At 45.8% G+C, this 16,848-nt stretch overlaps 1 protein-coding gene across 1 annotated transcript; it reads right to left on the bottom strand.

Annotated features, from left to right (window-relative positions):
• Positions 1-16: 16 nt before the first annotated feature.
• Positions 17-1,573, bottom strand: LOC106355554. The gene has a single exon (XM_013795476.1). It carries the CDS (start codon positions 1,571-1,573, stop codon positions 17-19), a length of 1,557 nt encoding a protein of 518 aa, XP_013650930.1.
• Between the last annotated feature and the right edge of the window lie 15,275 nt (positions 1,574-16,848).

Below are 16,848 nucleotides of genomic sequence, written 5' to 3'. Positions count from 1 at the left end.
TTCCAACTGAGCGTTGTCATTGAGCATGGGATGGTTTCGGGGAAACCACCAAACCCTTCACTTGTTTCGCCATCTTAGACGACACTTCACCCTCATCTTGCGCCTTGCGTTTAGCAGGTCCTTCCTCCATGTTCCTCTGAGCCATAGCATCTGATTTTCCTTGTTCTGAAACCTGAGTGACTCTACGTTTGTTCTGGTTACGGCGTGTCCAAGACGAACGGCTACTACTTGTGTTTCTGCTACGACTGCTCCGTTCTGATCCATTGGAGGTTTCAGCTCCCATTACAAAACCTCTATCTCTCTCATTAACCAACTGAGACCCTCCCAGTCGAGCATCATTATGTCTCACTTCTTTTCTAGGATACCGAGGCTCGTTTTGCGTGTCCTCTCGCTGACGTTGCTCCAAATTTGTATTCTCCCCTACCCTCTTTGTGGAAACAGTTCCCATCGTCCTTCTGATTTCACCATCTTCCAGCAAATCTACTCTTCTCTGTGATCCATAAGATGATGATTCTGCTACATTAATGATTGCATCAGTACCGACTCTACTAAAGTCAAAAACCCTTCCCCTGTCTCTGTTGATGTCAGCGGAAATCACTGGTGCTCTTTCCAATCTGAGGCATGATCTCTGCGCAATTGGGTCAGTGGACAGCTCCTGAAGCGTCTTTCTCATTTTAGCCTCTCTAATTCTTCTTTCCTCTGGATCCACACATTCCATGTAGAGCCGCATTTGTTCAAATACTTCTGGGGCCACTATGGACGGAGGTGGCTCAAAACCAGGTGGTATAGTTGGTGCCATTAAAGGCATCAACTTGTCAACAAGATCGTTATGATGCTGTCTCACACCAGCCGGATGAACCTCAACTGCATGCTGACGAGATACCACACCTTTCCCTTTGTTACGGGAACCCTGAAGCAAAGGGCACTTTTGTTTTTCATGAGAAAGTCTCAGGCAGTGAAAGCACTTCTTCCTCACTCTTTCATACTCAACATCTACATACTCAATTCTGCCTCCAGGTAACGTTAGCGATTTCCTATCCCTTAAAGGTTGATTGACGTCCAGCACCACTTGGACCCTTACGTACTCAAGCAGATGCGGCTTCGAGCGATCAAACTCAATCAATTTCACATGTCCTATGCCATCTGCCACTGCATCAATAGTCTTCAACATAAGGTAATTGACTGGGATATTATGTAACCTCACCCAGATTGTTGCTGTTTGCAGGTAGTTTGGTGATGGCGTTTCCACCCATCTCTCCATAGCCATACCCCATTCATCAAAAGTCCAAAACCCTTGCTTTAGAACCATTTGAATATCGGTCTCAAGGTCAAAAACAAATTGGAACCTTTCCTTCGTGAGTGCTAGACCTCGAACCCGTTCATACACCTTCCAGATTTTGGGCATCATCTTCAGCATTCTACCCATGTTCTGACACTCCGGATTCAACAGACGTCCCAGTATACTGCGGCCACCACGTTCTATTGCACAGAAATCATCATCCTCCGGTATGATAATAGATTTGTCTTCACCGAGCGACATCCCTTTCAAGACTTCAGCCAAATTCTCATCCATTAGTAATAAGAAAAGAGAGTTTGCTCGACAAGTTCGAAGGGAGCAAGAGCCTTGATTTGATATTAATAGCGCCGAAATCCCAAACCCTAGAAAAACACATATCTTCTTCGAGGATTTTTTGGAAAAAAGGATATTTTCCAAAGATTTTTGTAAATCTCCAAGAATATTTTGGAAATCTTTCAAGTTTATCTCAATCGCAGCATGGAAATACACCCTCTGACAAGAAACTCCCCTAGGAATAACTAAAAAGCCCCTTCCATGGGAGAAGGTGAAGAACTCCTTGGAGTCGCCTTCGAGTCGCCGTTGAATCGCCATCCTAATATATTAAACCTTTTGATTTGGGATTGATATAACAACTCTCTGTCTAGTTTTTTTTTTTTAATTTAAAACATATCAATTCAAACTTCTGAATATAAATAAAAGTTAGCAAATTTCTTAGAAAGGAAATAGTATATATATTTCCAAACATCTAAACCACTTAGTCTCTCTAAATTGTTTTCTGGGAATCAGAATTTAAGGTACTATAATTATCAAACATATTGGGTACTTTGTCAACTGTAAAGCTTTAAGGTGCTATGCAATTAGTATAAGTTCTCCGGACACTGGGAATGTATTAGGAATTGAATGTAGAACTTAACAACAGAAGTTGCAGGTCATAACTAACAACTGAAGTTGCAGATCTGGTGTAACAAAAGAAATGTCAGTAGTTCAAAAAAAAAATCCTTATCTTATTATCCTTCCAGGGAAATTATTTTCCTCAACAATGGCTACTAAATTGTTTGTATTCTTTGTCTCTCTTTTGAAAGCTACTCTTCACTACAATATTCAGATTTTTCATCGGAGGCCAATAAAATCTGTGACAGTTAGGACCATCGATTTATTAAGATAATTAGCTATTTCAAGCTTATGATGGAAGCCTCAAGCTGGAAAGTTTGTCTGTATGCATATTTTGCGGTGGGCACACATACCTTTTTCAGGTAGCTTGTCTTTGTTTTAGACAGTTTTAGACGGTTTAAACAAACATCTCTTAACATAACACCATCTCTTAGTACATCATTCACATATAAAGTTCTATTTTATGTCGGATTGTGTCACTTACCGCACCTATAAGGATGGCGAACTTCCTTTCTCGGTACAAGAAATGCATCAATAGCTGAGGCAACAACCATAGGAAAAAAGTCATAGGATTTGTGGGTTTTTACGATCCACCAGACATTATGATCAACCAGGTTAATTTTTTGTTGTCTATAGACAAAGCTAAAGAGATATAATATCAAAATATTAAATCTGATCTATAACCTTTGGTTTCAAGCAGGAAACGGAACAGAGATTGATATACCATGATTTTCACCCGCTTTTATACATGGTATATAAAAGTTTTAAGATATATTAATCATGTTTTAGAGTCTTTTCAAAACAAATACAGGTCTATTCACCTGATTGAAGGAAATGATACTTTTGGGACAATTTGGAATGCTTTTACGCAAGAAAAATCGATCGACGTTAGAAGAGCAACATCGGTCGATCTTAATCACTTATTATCGATCGACATACAGTCTTGTGCATCGATCGATACGCAGTCACACTGATGAAATCACAAACTAAAAGATTTCATTTCCCAGAAGATCTATTATTTACAACTAAAGTCCCTGGCCGCCTGTTAGGCTATATGTACTAGGGTTTTGTATCATTTCGAGGACACTTGCAAAAGACCTAGTTTGGAAAATGAGCATTTTGGCTACCATTAGGAGAGCTTAGGATTGGAGAGATAAATCTGAGACTGCAAAACAGAGAAGATCTTGAACTCCTTTATTTCTATTACTCTATCTATTTGTGTTCTATGTTTCATTTGAGTTTATTTCACACCATCATGACTTTGTCTCTCATGAATATGTTTGAGTAAACCAACTGTTAGATTTAGGTTTCTCATCATGGTTGAAAATATGTACTGCTAATATGACTGTTAAAAAGGTGTTTTGATTGTTTTTTCATTGCTTATGAACTTAATGCTAAAATTGAGATTAATCACCTTCATTTTAGATCCTAGGATTAATTGAGTCCGACTAACCGTTTCCCCTCAATACCTGAACCCATTTGCGTGATCTAACTGACTCAGGCGCAATGACAGTTGGTCTGAGAAGGTTAGAGAACAATTTAAACCCGTTCGCAAAGCTCACTAGAATAACCGTCGATCGACGCAACTATCGTTCTGTCGGTCGATCGTTACAAAGGTGTATCGGTCCATGTACATAAAGTCACATCGATCGACACTTTCTCGAGATCAAAATACGACAGTTGAGATCCGAGATCTAGTGAAGATAACCTATCCAGTTAAATTAATGTTTAGTTCAAGAACCATTGAACCCTTTAGTCTAAACTAAGTGCATACATTTTACACCTGAGAATTACCTGGATCTAGCTATTTTCCCAATCTTGAAACCATTTCAATTCAATCTATTGAATCGCTGTTGTTTTCGATTTATCATTTATTGCTTTTAAAACTATTAAAACCTTTCATTCTATATTCATTTCTAATTATTTAAGTATGTTGAGTAATCCTAGAGTCTCTGTGGATTCGATCCCTAAGTACTACATCTGAACCTCTTTTGATGAGAGTAACACTCTTTAGGGTAATTTGAGTGATATCAAATTTGGCGCCGTTGCCGGGGACTCTTTCTTATTACCATTAGATTTAATTTAGAATTTAGTATAGACTTGTTACGAAAATCTTGCTAAAGTTTTCTGTCTTAATCTGTTATTCAGACACAAAGAATGGAGAACATAGAGCACGACCAACCATCGATCGATGGGAATACGTTTCCATCGAGCGACGATGAGTCGGAGGAATCGACCGATACGGAGTCACCAACATCGATCGATACCGCCCAGCCGGAAGCAGGTAAGTATTCTCTTACCAAGCCCGCTAATGAGAAAGTAGTCCAAACTGAACTAAATGGTCAAACGAGCAATGAAACTAGCCAAACTAAATAGGGGACTGAAATCCCTGTTAAGGAAAATTCCACCTTAACTAAAGGTGAAGATATAAAATTGTCCATACAAGACTACCTTGATCCTGGTAGGACCTATTCCAATAGGTCCGCTATTAAAATACCAGGAGATGATACCAAGAAATTTAAGTTTAACGCAGATTATTACCGTATGGTTCGTCAAAACCCATTCCGTGGATCCCTCCCAGAACACCCACAAGATCATATTGAGACTTTGGAAGAATTAATACCAGATGAATATGATCGTTGCAAACTATTCTCATTCTCCCTAGAAGGAGAAGCCCTCAGGTGGTTGAACTGTTTAGCAACAGGATCATTACTTGTTGGGAAGAGATTAGAAGGGCTTTCCTTAGAGAATTTTTCACTGATGAACGCTACTAGGAAGTAAGAAAACAAATTTCTACATTTCGCCAAGGTCCACGCGAATCATTTAAAAATGCTTGGGGAAGACTCAGAGGCTATGAACTTGAATGTCCTCATCATGGTTATTCAGAACCACAACTTCTTAACATCTTTTATGGAGGTGTTAATTTGAGCTACAAAACCACACTCGATACAGCGAGTGATGGAAATTTCATCACTAGGAATCCCGAAGGAGCTAGACGCCTTATCAAGAATATGACAACGGGAAGGTCCTATGAAAAAGTGGATGAAGAAATAGAAAAAACTACAAATCCAAAGGAAAATTCTGATTTATTAGAAATTAAGAATTCCCTTAAAACCCTTCATTCCTTTCTTCAAAACAAACACCGATCTGATATAGCCCAAATCGACGAAAACGCTCTGTCTGACACCGATGATTATTCGGATGAAGAAACGAACTGCTCTGATCCTTCCTCTGTTTTTCATGTCGAGAGCTTTACCCAAGCTTATGACACTGCTTTAAAATCACGTACCAGAAGAGAAAGGTTCAATATCAGACAAGCTCTTACTGGCAACCGTAAGACGAAATCGGAGTTTTACGGAAAGATAAATATGGTTTACGGAGAATTGATGGAAAAAGCAGATTCTTTAGGAGAACTAATCCAGAAATTAGAAGGTCAAGTAGCTGAGATAGCAACAGCAATAAAGAGAGATGCTGGACGTCTTCCCGGAAGGACTGATCTAAACCCAAGACGTCAAGTCAGTGCCGTAATACTGCGCAGCGGGAAAAACCTCGCAGCAGGCCCGAGGAATAATTCAGATATAGGAAAACCTGACGATGCCGATGAGACCGGGAAAAGCAACTCTCATCCCATTTTTCTTGACAAACTAGACCCAAATCCATCTCAAGACAACCGGAAAACCACCGCTGAAAAGGCTAAGGAAAAAGCAATAGACTTAGAAGAAGATACGGAGATTGAGGATGAGATCGATCGACAGTACGGAACTGACGTCGATCGACCCAAAACACCCACCGTCGATCAACAACCGGAGAAACCCATCGATCGACGGTCTACTCAACCGGAACCCATAATTGAAAGAGTCTATAGAACTTTACCCCCTTTTCCTCCTAAAACGGAAACTAAGAAATCATTAGAGAACGCAATCTGCAAGAAAGCCTTAGATAGGATTTCTGTCGAGATGTCTCTTAGCGATGCTATAAAAATAGCACCTTCAATTAAGAAGTATATAAAAGATATGACATCTCCAAACTATCCAATCGTAGAACAGAGTGTGATGATGATTTCAGAAGAAGTAAGTGCTATGATTAAAGGAGAAACTCCAACGAAGAGATCCGATCTTGGTAGTTTCGTCCTAGATTGTAAGATAGAAAACACGTGTTTCCCTAGATCACTATGTGACCTCGGTTCTAGCGTGAACCTTATGCCTTACTCTGTTGCTGTGACGTTAGAATACAGAGAGTTCATGCCAACTCCGATCACCCTGGTTTTAGCTGATAGATCTATTAGGATATCCGAAGGAATTCTCGAAGATGTTCCCATAAAGATTAACGATTGCATCGTGCCTACGGATTTTGTTGTGTTGAAATACAGACAAGAACCCAAAGACCCCCTCATTTTGGGACGGCCATTCCTAGCTACAGCTGGAGCGATCATTGACGTCAAGGAAGGACGAATTAATTTGAACATAGAGGATATCTCGATGACTTTTGATATGGAAAAACTGATTAAGCGACCTCAAATAGATGACCAGGCCTTCTACGTGGAAAAGTTTTCTGAGGATGAACGAGACTCTTTCATTAACATGTGTTCAGACAACCCCTTAGAAGATACCCTTAACCACGTGGAAAATGAAGTGTTTAGCATATCAGATAGGACAGACGATTACACGCAACTAATGGACGCTAGCATCGACGTTGCAAATGTAGAAGAAAATGACGATTCCGAAGTTGTCATCGATCGATACCTTCAAGATACCATCGATCGACAACCTCCTTCACAATCAAATTGGTCTAAAAATAAAGCACCAAAGGTAGAATTAAAACCTCTGCCCAGCGGTCTTAAGTACGCTTACCTTTATGATCAATCCTACCCTGTTATCGTCAACGCCAATCTCACTAGCGGAGAACTTACTTTATTGCTGAATAAATTACGCAAGTACAGGAAAGCAATCGGGTATTCTCTCGATGACATTCCTGGAATTTCTCCTGACCTTTGCATGCATCGGATTAACTTGGAAGATGATGCTAAAACGTCAATAGAACAGCAAAGGAGATTGAATCCAAATCTGAAAGAAGTAGTTAAGAAGGAAATTATAAAACTCCTTGATGCTGGAGTTATTTATCCCATTTCGGATAGCAAATGGGTAAGCCCCGTACATGTCGTACCCAAAAAGGGAGGTATCACTGTAGTGAAGAATGAAAAAGATGAACTCATTCCGACTCGTACCGTTACTGGTCATCGGATATGCATTGATTATAGGAAACTGAATGCCGCTACTAGGAAAGACCATTTTCCCCTTCCCTTTATTGATCAGATGCTGGAGAGATTAGCTAATCACCAGTATTACTGTTTTCTTGATGGATATTCCGGATTTTTCCAAATTCCTATACACCCGGATGATCAAGAAAAGACAACGTTTACATGCCCCTATGGAACTTTCGCATATCGCAGAATGCCATTTGGTCTATGTAACGCCCCCGCTACTTTCCAACGATGCATGATGTCAATCTTTACAGATATGATCGAGGACTTTATGGAAGTATTCATGGATGATTTTTCAGTCTATGGATCAGATTTTAAGAGTTGCCTCGACAATTTATGCAAGGTATTGGAAAGGTGCGAAGAAAAGAACCTTGTCCTAAACTGGGAAAAATGTCATTTCATGGTAAACGATGGAATAGTATTAGGACATAGAGTTTCCGCTGCTGGAATAGAGGTCGATAGAGCTAAGATTGAAGTAATGACCAGTTTACCCCCACCTAAAACTGTTAAGGACGTACGAAGTTTTCTCGGACACGCCGGATTTTACAGGAGATTTATACTGGACTTCAGCAAAATCGCTAGACCTCTAAATAACTTACTGTGCAAGGATATTAAATTCGATTTTACCCCCGAATGCATGAGAGCTTTTGAAGATTTAAAGAAATTCCTTATCACTGCCCCTGTCGTACAAGCCCCCGATTGGAATCTTCCTTTCGAAATCATGTGCGATATGAGTGACTTCGCAATTGGAGCAGTTCTAGGCCAAAGGAAAGATAAAAAGCTACATGCTATTTACTATGCCAGCCGCACGCTTGATGAAGCACAAGGTAATTATGCAACAACAGAGAAAGAACTATTAGCTGTAGTTTACGCTTTTGAAAAATTCCGTCAATACTTGATTGGCTCACGTGTAATAGTTCACACTGATCACGCTGCCATCAAATATTTAATGCAAAAGAAAGATGCAAAACCTTGACTCATACGGTTTACGCTTTTACTCTTCTGCCCTTCAGCCGTCATAGCATAAAAATGGAGATATTCTATTTTTCCCGATCTTCACAATTATCTTCAAAACTTCCGTATTTATCCGCGGAAACTTGACATTTATCCTTCCTCGTGGGCCAAGCGTGAACCATGCTGTGGTTCACGGGCTTTTGGTTAGGAAATATCGTAGGATGGGCCTCGAGTCGTGTTTTAGGTCCCTTTGGGCCGTCTTCCGACTCGAGACGTTTACTACGAGTTTTCCGCGGTTTCTAATCCGCGAAGTTTGATCGATGAATTAGAATAGCGGGAAACATGGACTGAGCTTGCTACGGTCTTCGGGAGATAGCATTCGAAGGTTTGACGAGAATGCAAGGACTGGTGTCGTATCGATGTTCGGAAAGGTTCAATCGCTACACAGCGACCGAACTTTGGCTCGAGCCCGGTCGCTACGTAGCGACCGACCGATCGTCCCGCTCGGTCGAGCTTGGCCGAGCTCGGTTGTTGGGGTCAAAAACGGTTACGACGGAATTACCACCCGAAAATCCTCAGAGATCGTATTTCCGAAAGAGTTAGTAAAAGAAGGGATGTAATTTTCGTAAAAATAACCTATACGAGGTTGTTTCTACGAAGAAGTATTCTTTGGGATTCAAACCGAACGATCGTCCCGCTCGGTCGCTACGTAGCAACCGAGCTCGGGCCAAAGCTCGGTCGCTACGTAGCGACCGAGTGATCGTCCCGCTCGGTCGCTACGTAGCGACCGAGCGATCGTCCCGCTCGGTCGCTACGTAGCGACCGAGCTCGAGCCAAAGCTCGGTCGCTACGTAGCGACCGAGCGATCGTCCCGCTCGGTCGCTACGTAGCGACCGAGCTCAGCCAAGCTCGGTCGCTACGTAGCGACCGAGCGATCGTCCCGCTCGGTCGCTACGTAGCGACCGAGCTCGAGCCAAAGCTCGGTCGCTACGTAGCGACCGAGCGATCGTCCCGCTCGGTCGCTACGTAGCGACCGAGCTCAGCCAAGCTCGGTCGCTACGTAGCGACCGAGCGATCGTCCCGCTCGGTCGCTACGTAGCGACCGAGCGATCGTCCCGCTCGGTCGCTACGTAGCGACCGAGCTCAGCCAAGCTCGGTCGCTACGTAGCGACCGAGCGATCGTCCCGCTCGGTCGCTACGTAGCGACCGAGCTCGAGCCAAGCTCGGTCGCTACGTAGCGACCGAGCGATCGTCCCGCTCGGTCGCTACGTAGCGACCGAGCTCAAGCCGAAGCTCGGTCGCTACGTAGCGACCGAGCACTCGTTTCGCTCGGTCGCTACATAGCGACCGGGCTCGAGCCAAAGTTCGGTCGCTGTGTAGCGATTGAACCTTTCCGAACATCGATACGACACCAGTCCTTGCATTCTCGTCAAACCTTCGAATGCTATCTCCCGAAGACCGTAGCAAGCTCAGTCCATGTTTCCCGCTATTCTAATTCATCGATCAAACTTCGCGGATTAGAAACCGCGGAAAACTCGTAGTAAACGTGTCGAGTCGGAAGACGGCCCAAAGGGACCTAAAACACGACTCGAGGCCCATCCTACGATCTTTCTTAACCAAAGCCCGCGAACCACAGCATGGTTCGCGCTTGGCCCACGAGGAAGGATAAATGTCAAGTTTCCGCGGATAAATACGGAAGTTTTGAAGATAATTGTGAAGATCGGGAAAAATGGAATATCTCCATTTTTGTATGACGGCTTAAGGGCAGAAGAGTAAAAGCGTAAACCGACCTTGGAGCTAGTATATAAGGAGTCCTAGGCGAGGAGCAGAAGGGGAGAACTTTTTCAGAGCAAACTTAGTACTTAGAGCGATTTAGGCAACTTTCCGTTTTTGTTATTTCGAGCTGCGACTCAATTAGGTTTAGCCGTCTTAGGGTTGCTAGAACTAGGAATCTCGCCGACAGCTCTCGAGCCCAGGCTTATACCTTGTTGTAACGCTCATACGCAGATTCGGAATAAGATCTACTTTGCTCTCTTTTCGATTTCTTATTTTTATCGTTGTTATTCTCGTGTTCTGATTGCTTGACGTGTGGTAATTAACAGATATCCGGGTCCTCTGGGAAACTAGGGTTTTCTTAGTTTCCTTATTTAAACGGAAATCGACAGTGCGAATTTCGGTTCCCACAGTTTGGCGCTAGAAGGAGGGGGCCTTACGGATCAATCTAACCCGCAAAAGCCACACACAGTCAGACATGTCAACCAACGACGCGGATAACGTGCAAACTCCCCTTAACGGAGGCAGCGGCACCGATCTCCACACTCCGGTAGCGGACGTATCTGCGGCCAACGCGCAAGCCAACGCCGCGACTCTCGAGGAGTTTAAAAAGATGTTCGCCACCTATGAAAAAAGGTCGGAAGAACAGGATAAGCTCGTGAATACCTTGACCAAACAGGTTGAAACCTTAACGGCAAGGACCCAAGCTATCCGTCCCCGCGGAACCACCAAAATCCGCGGGAAGAGGCTCGATTTCGCCACCCCACTCGATAGAGCAGGAGTCGCGCGGGAACGACCTTCCGGTCAAAACCCCAGCGAGAAGTCTCCCATCGAGAAGGGGAACTCTGAAAGTCTTCCGCTCCCTGCAAAGGACTCGGAGGATAACGAAGCCGAACACATTGACCTGGATCCTAGCGATGTCTCCAACGACACCGACGAGGATGTCGACAGACATCCAAGAAGGACCAGAAGCCGATCCGCTCGGGAAGGCTCCCCGTTCGAAAAACCAATGACGGAAGAAGAAGAAGTCGCCTATTGGAACGAACAAGAGGAGCTGGCCGAAAGGCAAACCGAGCTCACTCGCAGTAAGCGCCGACAGGCTCGGAAATCCACTGACGAGACATCGGATATCCGCGATCTTCGCGACTACATCACCAAGACTGCGGCAGAAGTGAGAGCCGTAAAGTCTCAAATCCATCATGCTACTAGTGCTGCCCCCGAGATCGATCGACTGCTGGAAGGAGCTCGAAAGACCCCCTTTACCAGTCGCATTTCGGACATGAGGGTGTCCGATCCGGGAAAGATCAAAGTACCGAAGTACGATGGTACGGCCGATCCGAAAGCGCACCTTCAGGCTTTCCACATCGCGATGGGAAGAGCAAGACTGAAGGACGGCGAAAAGGATGCCGGCTATTGCCGCCTGTTCGTCGAAAATCTTGAAGGAGCAGCGCTCGAATGGTTCGCACGCCTTCGTCGCAACACCATCGGGAGTTTTCGACAGCTCGCATCGGAATTCCTCAAACAGTACTCTGTATTCATAGACAGGGAAACCTCCGATGTTGATCTCTGGAGTCTCTCCCAGAGGGAAGACGAACCCCTCCGCGAGTTTATCAGTCGGTTCAAACTGATAATGTCCAGGGTCAGCGGGATAAGCGACAAAGTGGCCATCGACGCGCTGAGAAAGACGCTCTGGTACAAGTCGAAATTCAGAAAATGGATAACTCTCGACAAACCGCGAACGATCCAGGACGCCCTCCACAAAGCAACGGACTATATCATAGTGGAGGAAGAAACTAAAGTCTTATCGCAAAAACATAAGCCGGCAAGACCATCCTCGAAAGACGCAGATCCGAAGGGGAAAAAGAAGAACTCTCGTAACGACAAGTACGTCCATCACGAGGGGGAAGATCTCCAAGGGGCGCATAACTATGCGATCAGTTCGGATCAAGGCCGGACCACGGGCAACACATGGACTCGCAATCAAGGGTATGACGAAAACACCTTCTGCGAGTTCCACCAATCCCGAGGACACTCCACGACTAATTGCAAAGTCTTGGGAGCAAGACTGGCCGCGAAGCTGCTCGCTGGAGAGCTTTCGGAAGTAACTAGCGTCAAGGATCTCATCCTCGATTCTGATCGGCCTCCAAAGACGGACAGAAATCCGCCCGCCGAAAAATCTCCTCAACGAAACCAACCTGGGGATAAACGCGGTAGGAGGCCGGATGACAAAGGGAACGATAACAATCGTCGCAGAGTCAATATGATCATCGGAGGATCTCAATACTGCGGCGATACCGTGTCAGCCATCAAGGCTTACCAACGGAAGGCAGAATCAAGCGCAAATTGGCCTACATGGTCTCCTCCTCGAGACGGCCAAAATTGCTCGATCACCTTCACGGAGGAAGAAGCCGGCGGTATCGACCAACCTCACTGCGACCCGCTCGTCATAGATCTCGTCATACGAGATTTAGAAGTCGGAAGGGTACTCGTCGATACGGGAAGCACGGTCAACGTAATCTTCCGCGACACTCTCAATCGGATGAGTATCGAACTCGGAGAGGTAATTCCGACGCCAAAACCACTCACGGGTTTTTCAGGCGAAGTGTCGATGACTCTCGGATCAATCCAATTGCCAGTCATGGCCAAGGAGATCACGAAAATCGTCGAATTCGCGGTAGTCGACCATCCCGCTATCTACAACGTGATCATGGGAACCCCATGGCTCAACGCCATGCAGGCAGTTCCGTCAACTTACCACCTGGGTCTCAAGTTCCCAACGCCGAGCGGAGTCGCGGCCATCTGGGGATGCCAAAAACAGTCGCGACTATGCTTCCTCGCGGAGCATAAGTTAAGGCAAATCACGGCTTCTGCAAACGGCAAACGCGCGAAGATAGATCGATCTTCGGCCAAAAGCGCCCCGCACAAGGACGAAGTAAAATCGTCTGTCAACGCAAACGCATCGGACGTCGAAGCTCGACATAAATCCGAAGCCCACGCGACAACTCAACCGGAACATCCGGAAAATAGCGTCGACCCAGCCACGATCGACACGGTCAAGGCGGACATCGCGACACCAACCGCCGAGTAAGAACACTCGCGGCATGAAACAGAACTACGAGATGGCTTGATCCTCGAAAGGGGTACGTAGGCAGCTTGTCAAAAGACGAGTTCAGCTATCCCCCTCTCTAAAAAGGGGGGGGGAGTGGGTGCGTATACTCGTATACTCCCACAATCGCCATTATTGTAATCGAGTTTTTAGAAACATAAAAATTTTTACAATATACACTGTCTTTTTATCGAAAACGCTTACGCTTCAGTTTACGCTCGTCTGCGGCCTCATCCGGCCCAAAAATCGTAAAGATTATCACCTTTCAAACACGCATAATCCTCGAAAATAACTGCGAGACGTCGCAAAAAGTTAAAATTCGAGGACAATGCTAAACAAATTGTCCGAACGCGACCACCAAAAACCTTACACCCCGTTCGTCGATTGGCCCCGACGAACACGCCAGCCGTCTTAAACAAACGCAATCCGATCACTCTTTTGATCTTTAAAAACGTCCAGCACAAGGACAAAAGCGCGCTACAACAAAAATCCGAAATTTTGGTTTAGCACTTCCAGTTGATTCTGAGAAGATGCTCGATTCGTACCATACAAGTCATATAAGCCGAGAACATATCGCGGACTTTAAACCGGTGCGAGTCAGGAAGAAATCGCAACAGGAAAAACGATAGCCGGCTAGTCACCGCACAAACCTTAACCGAAAGTAAACCTAGGTCTTGCCCTAAACCCAACGCTCTGGTCTCAAACATCTCAAGGCATGATATCTAAAAGATACGAGATCATAAACCATGCCTCTCCGTTCGTATCTCAATGTTCTCGAAAATCGTAAAGACAGATAAATTTTTACGAAAATCACGAACGAACCAACAGATTGAACGTCTAATTAGAACTACATACGAGACGACAACTCGTATTTACTTCAACCCTACTCAGGAAAAACTCGAAACGAAACATTTATCATATAAATAAACCGCGTAAAGCGGCAAGGGATTCAAAGCCACCAACGGCCAGTCCCGAAATACAAATACGGCCATCTTGGCCTAAACGAAATCCAAATTCAAAGGGCCACATTCGGCCGAAAACAAGGATAACTGATCCATCCCTCATAATCCAAAGTCGAAGTCCCCGGACAACGAAGCACCAAACGCATCCGCAGGACGATCCACTTCCTCGCCACCATCGTGAAAATCGATCGGGACCTCCTCGGTATCAGGAGAAACCGGGATGGAATCCCAGAACCCTTGAATCCTCTCGTCGATCGGAGGGATAAGCGCCTCAGCGTGGGCACGGTCACTCATCCCACTCTTCATCAAGCTCATTTCCTCTTCAAACACATAGTCGTCGGCTTGCGTCCTCCAAAGACTTCCGACCGAACCACGGCACTCGCGAAAGTCGCCCACCGAGGTAAAGGCATTCTTAAGGTTCCCGTACTCAACCTGGAACTGAGATGCGCGAGTCTTCATCACCTCGACGATCTCTCTTTTGCCTTTCCTCTCCGCTCTGCGAACAGCCCGCGCATGATCACGAGTAAGCTGTGCCTCTCGCTCCAGCATCTCGCCTTGCACGCGGGCGAGATCCCGCTCCGCTTTCTCCGCCTTGAAGCGGTAGACCATGGCTTCTCTATGACCCGCCTCGATGGCCGAGCCCAGCAAGCTCAGGCCCTGCAAAATCAATGGGCGTGTTACAAATCCATACATAGGATAATCACTAAAAAATTCCCAAAAAAAAACTAACCCCATTGATGATGCGAGATCCTTCCGCAACGACTCTCGGCCTCGCCGATTCTTTCGTAGGAGGAGGAGCATCGAAACCCGATGGCAGCCCAGCAAAGAAATCATCGAAGTCCGGAATGGGGGCCTCGCTCGAACCGCTTCCGTCGCCGTAAGCAAGGTTCGGATCCCATCCTGGAAGCATAGAGTCATCCATCGAAAACTCTATGTCGCCAAGATCGACATCTTTTCCCTTCCAAGAGCTCGACTCCGGCGCAGCTGTCGGAGCTTCAACGGGACTCTGGTCGTCGGGTTCGGAGTCGCTTCCCGTATCCGCGTCCAAAGCTGGACCAGGTTGCACAAATTTCAGTGCCTTCCGAACCCTTCTCGGCGTGAAAGAAGTCCAGAAGAAGGGACCATTCCTGAGAAGATCCCTCACCGCGATAATGTCCTCAGGGAACGGAGCAAGAGGATTGATGAAGGGACGATTGTTCGGCAACCTCCGGAACAGTGGAATGCAACTCTCTTCGACGGACGCAGCGTCCAAACGAACAAAGAAAAAGAACTTCTTCCACGAGTTGAAGTTCGAAATGAACTTCTTAACCACCGACATAAATTTCCGAGGGACAAACCTATGCTTATCCGTATCCTTGACAAGTTGAAGCCTCAAAAGCGCTTCATAATGATCGACGGAAAGGGAAAGGCCATGCTCATAGCTTAGGATCAAGATCCCAATAAGGTGCTGAATGGCAAGGGGTGTCAACTGACTTATCGCGACTTCGAAACGGTCCAACACTCGGACGAGAATTTCGGGTATGGGGAACCAGAGGCGACAACGCACTATGAACGCCTCATAACAAGTAAAGTAACCCTCCGGGGGGTTGTTAGCACATTCCCCGCGGCAGGGAACCCGGAACTCCACAACATCCGGGATGCGGTAGAACGACCGCATCGTCGCGAGAAACTCGTCAGTAGTCCTGCTTGCGTCCTTTCCCTCGACTCCACGATGGACCAGGACCGGGAATGGCTTCTCCTTGGGAGGGATCAACGAGCCGTAATGAGCAACCCACCATGCCTCGTTCTCGGCAGGATGCACCGAGTGAGGCACGAACTCCATCTTCGGAACGACGAGCTCTTCGTAAGGACTCGCGGACGAAGACCCTTTTTTCGCAATCTTTTTCTTGCTCGACATCTTTACACTTCTCTTAAGAGAATAGAGGAAAAGGGTGGAGAGAAAGATAGAAAGTTTTTTGAAAGATCTTAGAGAAAAACAAGAAAGTGAAAAAATTATGGAACAAGTTACCTCTCTTCTTATAAGACATGAGGATTTACTATTCAAGCTCGGACTTTCGCATATTAATTCCATCCATCACGCCTAACTTGCCAAACATGCCTAACCGCACGCTAGGATCCCCCCATGCATGATCCTAACGGGCTGGGGGGCTAACTGTTGGGGTCAAAAACGGTTACGACGGAATTACCACCCGAAAATCCTCAGAGATCGTATTTCCGAAAGAGTTAGTAAAAGAAGGGATGTAATTTTCGTAAAAATAACCTATACGAGGTTATTTCTACGAAGAAGTATTCTTTGGGATTCAAACCGAACGATCGTCCCGCTCGGTCGCTACGTAGCAACCGAGCTCGGGCCAAAGCTCGGTCGCTACGTAGCGACCGAGTGATCGTCCCGCTCGGTCGCTACGTAGCGACCGAGCTCAGCCAAGCTCGGTCGCTACGTAGCGACCGAGCGATCGTCCCGCTCGGTCGCTACGTAGCGACCGAGCTCGAGCCAAAGCTCGGTCGCTACGTAGCGACCGAGCTCAGCCAAGCTCGGTCGCTACGTAGCGACCGAGCGATCGTCCCGCTCGGTCGCTACGTAGCGACCGAGCTCGAGCCAAAGCTC

The sequence above is a fragment of the Brassica napus genome, chromosome A5 (genome assembly GCF_020379485.1).
Source record: "Brassica napus cultivar Da-Ae chromosome A5, Da-Ae, whole genome shotgun sequence".
In the NCBI taxonomy this organism is placed as follows: Eukaryota; Viridiplantae; Streptophyta; class Magnoliopsida; order Brassicales; family Brassicaceae; genus Brassica; species Brassica napus.
The sequence above is the reverse complement of the archived record's forward strand: the minus strand, read 5'-3'. Positions and strand labels throughout refer to the sequence as shown.

What these genes read in the sequence shown, in the direction of transcription:
- LOC106355554 (XM_013795476.1), bottom strand. Translation starts at nt 1,573, where the DNA reads ATGGATGAGAATTTGGCTGAAGTCTTGAAAGGGATGTCGCTCGGTGAA.